The 15,000-nt window shown below is 40.9% G+C and overlaps 2 protein-coding genes across 5 annotated transcripts in view; one reads left to right on the top strand and one right to left on the bottom strand.

Moving 5' to 3' along the window:
* The window catches only part of LOC138040899 (cryptochrome-1-like), a 13,021-nt gene extending 12,465 nt beyond the window's left edge, over positions 1-556 (bottom strand). The window contains exon 1 of one of the 2 annotated variants that reach the window (XR_011130708.1): positions 1-538. This exon is cut by the window's left edge and continues 121 nt beyond it. Coding sequence is in view for 1 of the 2 variants with exons in the window: in XM_068886613.1 (XP_068742714.1) it covers positions 1-355 (355 nt within the window). In the remaining variant the exon portion in view is untranslated. The other variant, XM_068886613.1, reaches the window with a different exon arrangement.
* An 809-nt stretch (positions 557-1,365) lies between these two features.
* Positions 1,366-15,000, top strand: part of LOC138042538 (bifunctional 3'-5' exonuclease/ATP-dependent helicase WRN-like) — a 68,788-nt gene continuing 55,153 nt past the window's right edge. The window contains exons 1-8 of one of the 3 annotated variants that reach the window (XM_068888465.1): positions 1,366-1,435; positions 4,364-4,474; positions 5,639-5,735; positions 5,938-6,013; positions 7,116-7,183; positions 8,672-8,780; positions 9,001-9,075; positions 9,207-9,289. In XM_068888465.1, coding sequence (XP_068744566.1) covers positions 4,370-4,474; positions 5,639-5,735; positions 5,938-6,013; positions 7,116-7,183; positions 8,672-8,780; positions 9,001-9,075; positions 9,207-9,289 — 613 coding nt within the window. In that variant the 5' untranslated portion in view covers positions 1,366-1,435; positions 4,364-4,369. Of the gene's footprint in view, positions 1,436-3,133; positions 3,538-4,363; positions 4,475-5,638; positions 5,736-5,937; positions 6,014-7,115; positions 7,184-8,671; positions 8,781-9,000; positions 9,076-9,206; positions 9,290-15,000 lie in introns of those variants that run through there. The other 2 variants (XM_068888462.1, XM_068888463.1) reach the window with 2 other exon arrangements.

The raw sequence follows: 15,000 nt of genomic DNA on the forward strand, positions 1-15,000 counted from the left end.
TCAAAAAGGAGGTTTTCCATTCCCTAAATAAGCGAGGAAACACATCGGCCGGCTGTCCTCTCACCACGAAAAGTCGGGAATTAAGTTTACGAAGGCTATCATCCACATCTTCTAGAGACTGAAGTAAAAACCTCCACAAATTCAGACCGATTCCCGTTGTGTGATCCACTTTGGTGTCCAAAACGTAAATTACCCTTACTGTGTCGCTCCCTTTGACTGCTTCTAAAAGAGATGGGTTATCGTGCAAACGAAGATCTTTTCTGACCCAGTGTATGGCATGTTTTTCCTTTTCCCTTCCTTGGCTTTTAGGTACAGGGTTGTTGCTCTTGATGGAATTCGAAGTACAATGCGACATTATCTCGAATTGATTCTTTTTCCTCTCTCAAATCGATTTCCAAAAAGGTTCCAGAGAAATATGGTGAACTTCATCTTGCCTCCAAAAGGCCGAGAATTAACCCATGGCTGTGAATATAGTTCCCGATGTGAAGTAAACAAGGTAAACAATAGAAAATACGAAATTTGGGCGAAAGTGGTTGACAGTCGGTTGACAGTTCGTTATGTAAGGTTATGGTTGATTGGCAGGAACGTGCACATTTCACGTGAGGGAGACAAAAGATTGACAGCCGCACGTGTAGCTTGCACGCGACTTAAAGAAAGGAAAGCAATGCGTGCAAACTGTACTGTTCCATTGCAAAGTAAATCCTCGTAGGAAAAAGCTGGAGGAGAGTAATAATTTAACCAGCTAATGAAGTAGTATTCGTTCAAGGCTGCTTTTTGCGTCAAAATTGATGCGGTTTGGAAGTGTTTACATAGAACCGTTTTCGCCAGAAAATCGAAGTCTTGAGGTGTAAACGAGCGCATTTTCGAACCACAGGCAGACCACCTTCTGTTAGTGGGACCGTTGTTCATTGAAATCTGAACATCGATCTTTTGCTATTTACAGAAGAAAGACGGATGAACAATACGGTGGCTACAATTGGCTCCAATATACAGAATTTAAAGCAAACGATTCAAGAAAAGTTTGAGGAAAATGTTAACTGAGTCATGCGTCATGTTTTTTTCAGAGTTTTGAAGCAAGCAACCGTGGACAATCTTCCTTTCGGTGTACGTTGGATCAGTGGCTTGATCTGATTACAAGTTGAGAAACTAAATATTTTGAGCAAGAGCCGATACAACGTAGATTTGATTTTAGTGGTGTACTATATTTCGGCTGGCCAAACCCGGTCACCCCAAAACGCAGACTGCAGACTGTGCAGACCGTGCAGACCAGGGATAAAATAAAATATAGCGTTACCCTCACTATTATTGAGAGCTAACCGTAAACAGGCTAACCTGAATGTTATTTAGGCCTAATTAGGCTAACCGAATTTTCATTTTACAGACGGTCTGAACAGTCTGCGTTTTTCAGTGTCCCTGCCAAACCAGCCTTCTTCAGGTAGAATGAGAGTTGATGGATTGCTTTTATGTATGTATATATAGTAAATATGGATGTTGACGTAATACTGGAAAATATGTGATAAAATATGGTAGTTACAACAAATTTGAATTCAAATACTAAGAGTAACCGGAAAAATAACGGAAGTGACCCATCATCAAAACCATTCAACAAATAAAGTCAAGAATTAAAGAGATAAAAAAGGATAAATATTCAAACAGTCTCGCGAAGGTTCAGGTCTGTGCGATGTTTCGTCCGGGAGATATTCGAAGAAATGTTTTACTTAATTTATAAGGCTTTGTATTGAGACGCCATGTTTGTGTCCCTCTCAGGCACAAATATGGCGGCCGGAAGCTAACAAAACATATGGCATCGAGTTTTGCTATAAAAAGCCAGAAGTCGTCTTCTGAGGGCTCATAAACATCTATATGAGTACTTATTCTGATACAAGGACTGTTCAAATTGCAAAATCTCAGCGGACAAGTCACTTTGTTAACATACGTGATAGCATTCTCGACCGCAATTTTAATATAGTGTCACGCAAAAGCTTGGAAATTCAACCTTGCTTTATCACAAGACGAAAAACCCTATCAAACTGAAAATTTGTGAAAAGACAAGTCTTCAGCTGTTCTAATAACTAACTAAACTAAAATCTCAAAAGGATTGATAATTCCTTATTTTTTAGTTTTGATGACGTCACGTGAAAAACCAAGAATACGTTTCTTCGCCCAAATTATATGTAAGACCGTTGGGATCAATTGCCCTGCCTTTTGAAATTAAAAAAGCTTCCCTGGCCTTTCGGATCGAGTCACTGTTGGAAAATATTTTTTCGATAGCAATCAATTACATGTCCTTAGAAATGTTGTGGGGAGAGGAGAGGAAATGTTCTGCGACTGTGGTTTGGATTTAAGGTTTTTTTTTTCGCCGTCCCGTGCTGTTTTAAGCGCTATTTTGCGAGATGAATATTTGACCTCGGTGGTTAGAACTAACCAAGGAGGTCAAATATTCATCTCGCAAAATAGCGCTTAAAACAGCACGGGACGGCGAAAAAATCATGACACATGACTCAGTTAACATTTTCTTCAAACTTTTATTGAATCATTTGCTTTAAATACTGCATATTGGAGAAAATTATAGCCACCGTATTGTTCATCTGTATTTCTTCTATAAATAACAAAAGATCGATGCTCAGATTTCAATGAACAACGGCCCACTAACAGAGGGTGGTCTGCCTGTGTTCGAACGATGCAAATTTCGCGCCAAAATGGTAAACGTATTCAAATCGATGCGGTTTCGCCGTTTACGCGAGAGATGAGACCATATCGTTTTGAAAACGCTCCAATTTTGGCAGCGTTTTCACATCGACCTGGTTTCGCCAACAGCCTCGATCGGTGTCGTGTAAACAGAAGGCGTTTTCGATGCGGTTGCAAATGAAACCGCGTTCGTGTAAACAGTAAACAGTGCCTCATTTAGGCATTCAGTGCCTCATTTAGGCCTTATTCCGTGCCTCATTTAGGCTTGCACAATAGTCTCTTTTCGGGGTCAAAAAAGCCTGGGCCACGCCCTGGTTGATCTTCTTTTGGTGGTTTAAGTCAAAATTTCCGACGAGCATCCCCTCCCCGCGCCGGGAATTGGGAATTGGGAGCCACCTTCCCGGGGGATTTTTTAAAATTTCATGATTTGTAAAGGTATGAGGGAGCCTGGGTTGGAGATTTAGCTGGAGTTTGGATCCAACTTCTCCTCAAACGCGGGAAAAATCCAAAATGGCTGCTTTTGGGTTTGTGTAGCTGTACAAAATCATGGCTAATAAGCCGTACTTTTCAGCTATACCATTGAGATTTCATTTTAAATCCGCATGAGACAATTGGCAGATGGAAAGTAGTCAGAATGAGGACGTACATAGCAGAATTTCAAAGGTACTAGACGCTCTTTTGGAGATTTCAGAAGCAAAGGTGGTCTTGCAAAATGACATTGTGGATGATCATGACAGAATTGATTCCTTGTTATCTTCCGTTGAGTTAAATACTTCTAAATTACACAAGCTAATTGTGGGAAGAGACAAGAATATTTCAAAGGACTCAGGGAATACAAGCCTAACAGAGGTTTGTGACATAGCAATTGTCTCCATCTGATATAGTAATACAGAGTTACAGAGTACAGAGTACAACTACGTGACGTCTTTCGTTTCGAAAATACAGCATTTTGAATTTTCCGAAATTTTTGTTACCTTGCGTGACACCATGATACAAAGCTAAGCTGTCCAGTTGAAAAAAATGTCTATCCTACGAATGTCAGTAGTTTGAGCGTTTCAAGTACATTAGGAGATTTGCTCATACACATGTATTTTATCTCACGAGCGAAAAGTATTAAAGCGTTAACTCCAGATACTTCGATGTTCTGTACACCACTATGGTGGCTGAGGCCCCATAACTCAGGAACAGTGTACCGCACAGACCCGAGAATATTGGAGAGGTGATTTTTGAATTTGTCTCCTACAACATTCCAAGTTCTTGGCTTTTTTCATAGAACGGTTTCGATTTTATTTTTTGGTTGCGTGACAGGGAAATCGATCTAGAGAGAACCATTAGGCGATGAGATCCAACAAGTTGTTGCAAACTTTAGATTCCCTCAGTCCTGTGGTGACATTTTGTTGTCTTTCTTGCTTTCCCTGTCATCTGTTTGCAGTCTCATAATTTTGGATTCTGGTTCTAGATTCCAGATTTTGGTTTCTGGATTCTGCAGGTTTTTCTGTATGCCTCACAAAACCATTGATAAGTGGAAGCTAAGATGTCAAAAATATTAGACAAGCTTAGCAATATTGAAGAAACAGGAGCTAAGAGAAAGCAAATAAAAGCAGATTCATGACCTGAGGCAAAACCAATAATCAAGTGTTAAGGCTATTAATAATATTAATTTTGGTCTTTGTAGGATTCAATGGATATAAGTAAAGAACACAACATGGACGTGAGTTACATTTGTGATGAGACGAAAGACCTGATTGATTTAAGTGACGAGGAACTTGATGGAGCAATGGCTGAGGTGATCATTGATGTCTAGTCATGAAAGTTGTTACGAAGCTTAGGGAAGGGCAATTCAAGCTACAGCCAGTTTTTAAAAAGGCTGAGAGACTTCAGCATAAAATCATTTCCTATTTCAAGATGTTTCCTCCTCCTCTTCTCCTATGAATCTACTTTGTCCAAATGTTTCATTACTGACATAATTTCATATTTAGCTACCAGCTTGAAATTGAGTACACAGGCAAGACATTAGTTGTCAAATGAAGTTTGAGTGCTTAATGTAGTTGTGTGCTTTTTGTTCAGCTATTCTTTTAACTCCTACCTTCTTATGCCATGGCAAACTACGAAGAGTGCACATGAGTAGTTTACAATAATACTGGTGTGGACTACTCCGTAGGGTGAAAGGATCTTTAATATTACAATAATCGAAAAACGAAAGTGGACACACAACTTAATAGAACTACAAGAATTTAGAAAAAACTTAGTAAGAAAAAACAACGACTACTATTTATACGATTACATTAAATATTCCGGTCTAGCCTGTGATAAAATGAATACATTACATACTACGATTCTCAGTTGAGTATGACACTAGGGAAGTTTGGTGACAAAGTTTCAGTGTTAAAGTTACCATGTTGTCAAGGGCAACTTGCTTCATTTCCAAGGGTAACTTTTCGGGGTTTCACATTATTTAACTGGTAACGGTTGACGTTTGTCATATTCTGGAAGACTCAAGTCAAGACCTCTTATGGGCCTTATTCTTATGGCATCCATATTGGGCATAGAAAACAGATGTTGTACCTGGAGCCTCGTATTGAAATGTTTGGGAACAAGTTTCGGTCGGGGAAAACAAAAGTTTCCAATCCCTCGGGACTCAATGTGACTGCCGTGTAATTGAAGCCCATCACATTAATTTTTTTTCAACTTTGGATGTAAAGATATTTCTGGAAGTGGAAGTGAACACCCACAGATCTTTCATCATATCTAGTTGTGGTAGACAAAATGAAGATATCTAGGAGAGAGAAGGGACTGTAAAATGTTGCAGATTATTAAGGCATGCTTGAGCACTGCTTTTAGCTACAGACGTCTATTAGCATACACTTGTGTAGGTTACTGACTGTAAGTTACCTTCACTTTTACATGTACTGAAAGAATCTCTTTGTGTTTATTGCTGTGATCGGTAAAGGTTGATATAGAGGAACTCTGCAACCAAAGCCAGGTGGAACCAGAGACTTCTGAAGATAGTCACAAGGATGCTCAGGACAAATTAGCACCAACTCATGGTAAATGATGAATAAATGAGTTAATAGAGCAACATATCGCGGAACAAACAATTACCGGTAAATTATGTAAAGTTTTGTAAGCTTTGCAAGAATACAAGTATTTAAGATCAGGTTAAAACAGGTTTTAAAGGCCAAGGGAATGCCATTTTCAAAAGACTGGTAGTTCTCAAAGACTGAATGATGATGCATCTTTTTCCAACAGAGACTACTGAAATTAAACCCGATATTGAGTATATTGAGGTCCTGAAGAAATTCTTTGGACATAGCAAGTTCAGGCCGTAAGTAAAGAAGGAAGCTCTTAAGTTTTAAAGTCACTGTTATTAATGTTACAGGCAAAACCTGTGGCTGGGAATTAAATACTGCTTAAAACCAAAAAAGAAATCGTATAAACCACACATGAACTGCTGAGAACTAATGAACCAACAAGGTATTCAAATGAAAACATTAATATTATTATGGGATGAGGTCAAGGTCAACAAAAGTTGAATCCTCCAAGGTGGATTCCATTTAATGGGCTGAGACCTTGTATTGATTATATTAATCTCAAAAACCAAGGGTGCTAATGATAATATTACATTATGGTTAAAAAATAGTATTATTTTGTTTTGATATCTCATCAACGTGATGAGACGGCCGTGCTGGTGTACAAAACAATGGAAAATGGCCCCACAAGTTTTGCATAATAATAGAGTCAATTTTCCAAAAGACATTTTACTGCATTGTTCTGTACACCAACATGGCCGTTGTAACGTCAGATTAAAACTGTCATAATCTCGTTATTTAAAGTCGATGCAAACGGATAAATTATGGATACGAAGTGAACACTAACAGTTTTAATCCATCAATGGCTTCCAGACCCCGCGCAGTGCACATGTCCTTACGAGTACTACCGCTGATCATTACAAAAACCCTCAATTGTTAAACAATGCTTTATGAAAACAATGAGAAGAAAATTGACCTGTTGTGTTTGTGTTTTTTGTATGCACTGTTGTTGAATAACATGCTCTGGGGCCCTACCCAACAGACTTTAGAAAATTTATTTGTAGCTGGTGAATGAGCTGATTCCCAAAATTAACAAACTGTTGGTTATTAGCCACTCATTATTTGCCTCTCGCAACAACAATCCTGCCATCTACACAGGCTAGTATACAGTTTACAGTTTTATTTCATCTTTGATTTTATTTGCCTGATGATTTTGATGATGATGATGATGATGAAAATGTAACTTAATAAGTGGTGATCAATAGAATGGAAGTAAATTATTATGACTTGATTTAATTTTAAATTCAGTATTACATTAGCACATTCAGGTGAGGCATTTGGATGGTAATCGCCTCATTGAAAGCTATGTCATTCAGGAAGTTATATCTTACCTTTTAGTATGCAGTGGAAGATAATCAATGAAGTGCTCAATCACAAACGAGATGTCTGTGTTGTTATGGCAACAGGTCAGTTGTATATGAAGGCTTAACGACAGCACAGACTCTGTGCAATGTTATTAGTTCTGTGAATGCTGGCTTCTTGTGGTATAAATTGTGATTAGTCATCCTTTAGAGATAGAAGACTACAGTAACCTCTCCTATGACTGGAATTTTAAGTGAAACAACTTCGTTATCAGAACCCGGGTGTCTCTAAAACAAAGACCCTAAGATCCCCAAGAACCCTTAAAGACGCCGAAAACTCGGAAACAAATAAAGTACCCCTAAACCCTCAATTTGGCTAACCCTAGTCCTAAAAACCAACTGCTATCTAGTGGACCTCTTACCACTGTGTGCTAAGCCTGCATACAAGCTCTTGTGTTTATGAAAACTAAGGCTAAGACCCCAGCGTCTTAGTTTTTGTACTAGGAAAACTAAGACCCCTTGTAAACAGTGGAAGTCATTGGAACGAAACCCAGAAAAACTTACCTCTAGTCAGATATTTGGGTGGTGGATGTTGTCTCCATATAAGCTCTTATCACTTTGAGTGTTGCATGACAGACAAATACAGTGACATTTGTCAATTCTTACTTATTGGTACAGAAACTAAAGATAGGGTGTCCTTAAATAATGAGAAACACAGTGTGTTAACCCTTTGGCTGTAACCACTAAGAAAGTGATACATAATTATTATTTTGTCAGTACACATTTGTTATAGTTCTACTTTCAGTATCAAAACAAGTCCAGTGCATATAGAGTTATTGTGCATGCATGCATGCATGCATTCACAATTTAGCCGTTCATTGTAAGTCGCACCCGACAACGAACGGATGCCATAGATGGTTTATCCCTATTATTATGTCTGATAGGGGACTAAAAGGGAGGGATAGGAAAAAGGTTCTGGTCGACTTGAGGCTACTAAGGTAGTGGTTAATACAACTAGAGCTGGTCCATTTAAAGAGAAAAAGACCCTACCTGCATCAGATCCAGCCTATGGTCCTGGAAGATGGAAATTGAATAAAGTGTTTGTTTGCAACCATTGTGTAGTCCCCAGGCAAGAAATTGATAATTGTACGATAACAATAGGCCTTTTGCAACAAATGATCACATGGTACAAAATCCGCCATGCTGGAGGGCAAGCTCATTATTATTCCCCCACTGGGACATTTAAGACAAAGAGACCTGAACCAGTCAAGCTTGACTTGCCTTTGTTTTAATGTCCCAGTGGCGGAATAATAATGAGCTTGCCCTCCAGCATGGCAGATTTTGTACCGTGTGATTGTTTGTTGCAAAAGGCCTAAAGCTATTATTCCACTCAGTGGGCATATTCAGTATGCTTTTTTCCATATTACTGATAAAAGTCCATTGGACAGTTTTGTTTTTCAAGTTAATATGAATTTCTGTAACTATTACTCCTTAGTTTGGGTTCAGACTGTTTTCAAATGTTCAGAAATTTTGTAGCCATTACTGCTTTTTCCAGTCTACTGGTAGTAAAGTTAATGCTATTGCTTGCTTTAGGATATGGCAAAAGTTTGTGCTACCAGTTTCCATCTTTGTACACTGGAGGAACAACTGCTGTCATATCACCCTTGATTTCACTCATGGAGGATCAAGTAGCCAAACTAAAGTAGGTTTTTGCGAAATTGAGAGGATGTAGAAATATTCTTGAAGTGTTTAATCATGTTATCATTAGCAAAAAAGAAATGATTCTTAAAAATCATAGGTTCTATGCACAGCAGTCAGCAATTTTCCTGGCTTTGATTTCGCTGCAGCTAAACCAGCACCACAATCATTTTCAATGTTAATTAATTGGTCGCTTATACTTTTGGTGCAATTTTATCTTGCAGGCTTTATAAAATTCCTGCTTGTTATCTTGGTTCTGCTCAAAGCAACAATGCCGAAGCAAAAGCAGGGGTTTTGAGGTTAATATAGTTTGTTACCATGATTGCAGACTCCTGTTTAGCATGTATGTGTTTTTAATGTCAGTTTCATTAATAAGTCTAAAATATACATGACAATAATATTATTGTTTGCTGTTCTTGTTTAATCTCAGAGGTGAATATCGAGTGGTGTACTTGACTCCTGAATATGCTTCCCTAGACACAGAATTTTTAGCACGGGTGCAGACATCTGTAGGTGAGAGACTTGATTTTGTTTGTGAAAACATACATGCTTGTGACTATAGTAACAATAACAAAATTATCATATCACTAACAGCAGTGAAGCAGTAAAAGCTAAAGGAATTGTTTAAGTACTTGTACAGCTGAGCACAGGTAGTCAACTAGTAATAGTGAATAAATTAAAATCGGGTGACCCTATTCGGCAGAATGGCAGAATGATAGAACGGAATGGCGGAATTGCGGAATACACGGAATATTCTCAAACACGGAAAATATTGAATATTTTGAAACGCGGAATATACAGAATATTCTAAAATGCGGAATATACGGATTATTCTAAAACGCGGAATGAGAGGAAAATCTTTAAAAAGAGGATATAAAAAACACACTTTTTGCCTGTGAGTGGTCTGGGTAGGATAACAAAACTTCGGATTATAATTGTACATTTCCTCGCGACCAATTCAAAGGTACAAAAAACGTGTCACAGAGAAGGGATCATACAAAGTGATTCACCTCTGGGCGATATGTTTCCCCGCTTCCGTTTTTGTGCCTCTCGGACTGTGCCGAAACATTGCTGGCGCACTTTCCCACACTCAGAGAAGGAAAAATGGAGAAAGACGTTGGTAAGTGTCCCAAGGAGTATTTACACTTGACTCTCGCTAACAAGAAAAAAATGACACATATCTTGAATTGTAATCAGCGTCTTGTTTATATCTGCAGTGCTTTTGTATAAAATTTTTCTCTCTCTTCCCCTGAAGGTCCGTGATGGCGACCGAAACGTCGGGAACATTTTTATTGTAAATAATTTCTGAGGGTGGGTGAAAGGTGTTGCTGTGAAAAATTAAGGCGTCCAGAGCTATTCTTTGGGAGCCCCAGGCTACCGGGCTCCTGTTAGACGACAGCCTTGTTACATGTATGGTATTTTTGATATTGGCCAATTTAGAACTCCCTTTTGAACCAAACACACATTGACACCTAGAAGTGAGATTTACATATTTTTCTTTGTCTAATGCCAAACCTTTACTCGTCAGTAGGGGGGAGGGAGGAATTCAGGAGTCAATAGGCCAGTAATGTTTCTTCTCATTGTTATTATTATTATTATTATTATTATTATATCCACGCGTGCAGACCTAGAATTTTTTTTGTCAGGACCGTAAGCAGTTATTGATCAGTCTGTCTATAAATAAACATGATGATGTGCCTGTTATGTATTCGTTATTTATCTGTCAGCGGTTGTTGTTTACGCATGCGCATTAAAGCAGGTTTGCTTGGGAGTAGACCGCCATATTGGAAACGTGTATGTTTTGGTTGTGTGTCTCATCTAGTTCAATCTGACCCTGTTTGGAACCATCGACTGGTTTCTCCATATTTAACACTGGCGACGAGGATGGGATTAACTGAAAAAGACTGAAACAGCGAATAATGGCGGCAGTTAATATCGAAATCCAAGGGATAAGTCCGTTCGAGTGCAAAGGGAATTCGTCAGCGTTGGCACCACGTTGGAAGAAATGGCTTCAATCGTTTCACTACTTTCTCATAGCCAAAGGAGCGGTGAATGACGCCCAAAAGAAATCTTTGTTACTTCACACAGCGGGAATACAGGTTCAAGAGTTGTACGAAACGCTCACGGATCCAGGCACGGATACGTTTGAGGAAGATACCGCAACGGAATACGAGAAAACCATTCGCACTCTGAACGAGTATTTTGTCACCAAACTGAACGAACCGTATGAGAGACGTGTTCAGAAGCATGACTCAACAGGATGGAGAGACAGTTGATCAGTTTATCACTAGACTCAGGAAACAAGCACAGAATTGCAATTTCAATGACCCTGATGTTGACATCAGAGATCAAGTCATCGATAAATGTCGGTCTTCGGTTTTAAGACAAAAACTATTTGGAAAAGAAAACCTGACTCTGACAAAAGTGCATGAGGTTGCTCGAGCTATGGAAGCTGTAGACTTGCAGACTAAGAAAATGGGAGAGCAGAGAGAAGAGCCACTGGGTGTGCATAGGGTTGTCCAGAAATCTTCTTCGAAAACTTCCGAGCAGCCAAACAAGAAATCGGGTAAACGGTGGTGCTACCGATGTGGTCAAGAGGGGCATTATGCCCGAGATAAATGCTGCCCAGCTCGCCAAGCAGAGTGTTCAAAGTGTAAAATGGTGAGTCATTATGCAGCTATGTGCAAAACCAAGACAAGAGGTGGAGCAGCAAACTCGTCAGGTGGCCGGAAGCGAGAGGCAGAAGTTAACAAGTATTTGGAAGGAGTAGTGGTAGGCGACACAGATGATGATGATGATGATGATGGTGAGGATGAAGCACTAGGCCTTTTTACAGCTGAGGATTCCAGGAAAAGGAGGCATGCACCAATTCAAGTGTCAGTGATGCTAGACCAGAAGAGCTGTGAAATGCAGTTGGATACTGGAGCAACAGTGTCTATCTTGCCTAAGACCTTGTATGACCAGCAGTTTAGTCAGTGGCCATTGCGGAGTACCAAGGTTAAGTTAAAAGCTTACAATGGTGTCCAAATTCCAGTTTATGGAGAGGTTTGGTTACCGGTTGTATATGATGAGCAAAAATGGGTGTTGCCGTTGATTGTAGTTGATGGAAATGGTCCCCCACTACTGGGTAGGAATTGGCTGAAAGAACTCCAGCTGAACTGGTACAACATCTTTCTTGTGAGCAAGACTGAAACGCTGTCAGACATATTGAAGCGGCATGAAAAGGTGTTCAACAAAGGACTGGGAACCATCAAAGGCTTCAAGGCGGATATTAAATTGCAAGATGGTGCTAAGCCTGTATTTTGCAAAGCCCGGCCAGTACCCTATGCCCTACGCCAAAAAGTTGAAGAAGAGTTAGACCGTCTGGAAAGCCAAGGAGTAGTTAAGAAGGTGGAACGGAGTGACTGGGCTTCACCCATTGTTTGTGTGCCAAAGAAAGACGGAAGTCTTCGTATCTGTGGGGATTTCAAGGTGTCCATTAACAGAGTCCTTTTAGACAACCCATATCCATCGCCAGTCACTGAGGATGTATTTGCCACTTTGGGTAGTGGAACTGTGTTCAGCAAGATTGACTTGTCAAATGCCTATCAGCAGATGGAATTGACGGCTGACAGCCAGCGTTACCTCACGGTGAAAACTCACAAGGGATTGTATGCATATCAGCATCTCACCTATGGTATAGCCTCTGCTTCTGCCGTTTTTCAGTCAACAATGGATCAGATACTGCAAGGGATGGATAAAGTGCGTTGTCGTATAGATGATATTCTGATCCGAACAGAGCCACATGAACACTTGCAAGTATTGGATGAGGTGTTGACCAGGTTGGAGAAGCATGGCATATTAGTGAAGAGGTCGAAATGTGAGTTCATGGTGCCAAGTGTGGATTTCCTGGGGTACCGTGTTGACGGAGAAGGACGGCATCCTACAGATGAAAAGATTGCAGCTATTAAAGGGGCCCCGAGCCCGAAGAATGTGGCAGAACTTCGTTCCTATTTGGGACTGCTAAATTATTATGGTAACTTTATTCCTAGTCTATCCACATTGCTGCAGCCGCTGCATGAACTGCTTCGGAAAGGAGTGAAATGGGCTTGGACAGAAGAGTGTGAGAAGGCGTATAAGCGCAGCAAATCTGAGCTTGTGGCTGACAAGGTGCTTGTGCCATATGATGAAAAGAGAAAGCTGATTCTGGCATGTGATGCCTCTCCTTATGGTGTGGGTGCCGTGATTTCTCATGTAATGGATGATGGTGAAGAGCGTCCCATTGCTTTTGCCTCGAGAACACTCACAAAGAGCGAAAGGAATTACTCGCAAATAGAGAAGGAAGCCCTGGGAATTGTATTTGGTGTCCGGAAGTTTCACAAGTATCTATACGGTCGAACGTTTCACCTGTTAACAGATCACAAACCATTAGTTACCATCTTGGGTCCTCAAACAGCAGTGCCTACTTTAGCAGCAGCTAGAATGCAGCGCTGGGCTGTTATTTTGCAGGCGTACCATTATCATGTGGAGTATAGCTCGTCGGCAGAGCGTGCTAATGCAGATGCCTTATCACGTTTACCTTGTGACCTCAGTCCCATGAAAGAAGAGGCAGAAATGTTCTTCTTCTCAGGTCTTGATGAATTGCCAGTTGACTCTAAGGACATCAGCAGGGACACACGGAGAGATCCTGTATTAGCAACAGTTTTGGAGTACACCCTCGCGGGATGGCCTAATCATGTTATCGAAGAGGAACTTAAACCGTACTTTACATGCAGACATGAGCTAACAGCAGATCAAGGATGTGTCTTATGGGGAATGCGCGTAATCATTCCGTCATTGTTAAGGAACCGACTATTGCAAGGGTATTGTTTCCATGAAAGCCATTGCCCGGAGTTACTTATGGTGGCCTAATTTAGATGCAGAGATTGAGCTGATGGTAAAGAATTTTGAAGTTTGCCAGTCAGTACGGAAAGCGTCCCCAAGAGCACCCTTGTACCCGTGGAGATGGCCAAACTCGAGTGTGGCAGAGAGAGCACATTGATTTTGCTGAGAAGGATGGCAACAGTTTTCTTGCTCTAGTTGACAGCCACTCCAAGTGGATTGAGGTAGCACACATGACATCTAGTTCAGCTAAGAGTACTATTGACCAGTTAAGAGTGTGGTTTGCAGCATACGGACTTCCTGAGGAAGTGGTGTCCGATAATGGTCCCCAGTTTATTGCCAGTGAATTTGTGGATTTCCTTAAGCAGAATGGAGTTAAACAGACCCTAGTTCCCCCTTATCATCCATCGTCCAATGGTGCAGCAGAGCGTACAGTACAGATCCTTAAACAAGCATTACAGAAGGAGGCCGAACGAGTAAGAAGGGGTGCACCGAAGCGGTCTTTGAAGCACCAACTGGCAAACTGTCTGTTCCAGTACAGAAACACCCCTCATTCTGTTACAGGAGTGACACCAGCAGAACTGTTCTTAAAACGCAAACCTCACACCAAGTTCAGTGTTCTGAAGCCTAACATGGAAATGCACGTCCAAAACCAGCAAGGCAAGCAACAGCAGCAGCACGATAAGAGCCGTGTTAAGATGCATGAACTATCTTCGCGTGATTCTGTGAATGTGCGAAACACCCGGGGAGGGGCAGAGAAGTGGGTTCCTGGTACAGTGATAAGAAGGTTGGGGCCGTTATCCTATCTGGTGAAAGTAGGGCGGCAACTGCATTATGTACATGTTGATCACCTGCTGCGGACTGAGCGTGAAAATTCTGAAGAGGGGTTTGATGATGTGTTTCCCGAGGAGCGAGCTGTTCCAATGTGGTCTCCAAAGTTGACATGTGGTACGTCATCATCAAAAAGCGCTGCTACCTGTGTGCAGGAGCCAGAAATAGAGTCACCTTGTAAGGTACCTATACAGACACCGAAACCAGTTGCAGTACAACCTTCTGTGCTTAAGGACAAGACCCCGAATTGTGCCCCAGCACAGCCGTCAACTCCAAAGATCCAGACTCAGACACCCGTTGCAGCGAGGAAGTCAGCTTGTACGCTTGAGCCGCCCAACCCAGTTCCAACACTTGAGTTGGATTCTTCGTCTCGAGCACAAAGTCCAAATTTGTCAATTTCAAGAGATTTGCCAAATAGGGCTGAGCGCAGATATTCCGTCAGGCAGAGGAAAGCACCTGTTAAGCTAAGTCTGTGACATTGATAGTAGTAAGGAACATTTTAGGGTTGAACACTGCCTGAGCTCTGGAGACAT

The sequence above is a fragment of the Montipora capricornis genome, chromosome 3 (genome assembly GCF_036669925.1).
Source record: "Montipora capricornis isolate CH-2021 chromosome 3, ASM3666992v2, whole genome shotgun sequence".
In the NCBI taxonomy this organism is placed as follows: domain Eukaryota; kingdom Metazoa; phylum Cnidaria; class Anthozoa; order Scleractinia; family Acroporidae; genus Montipora; species Montipora capricornis.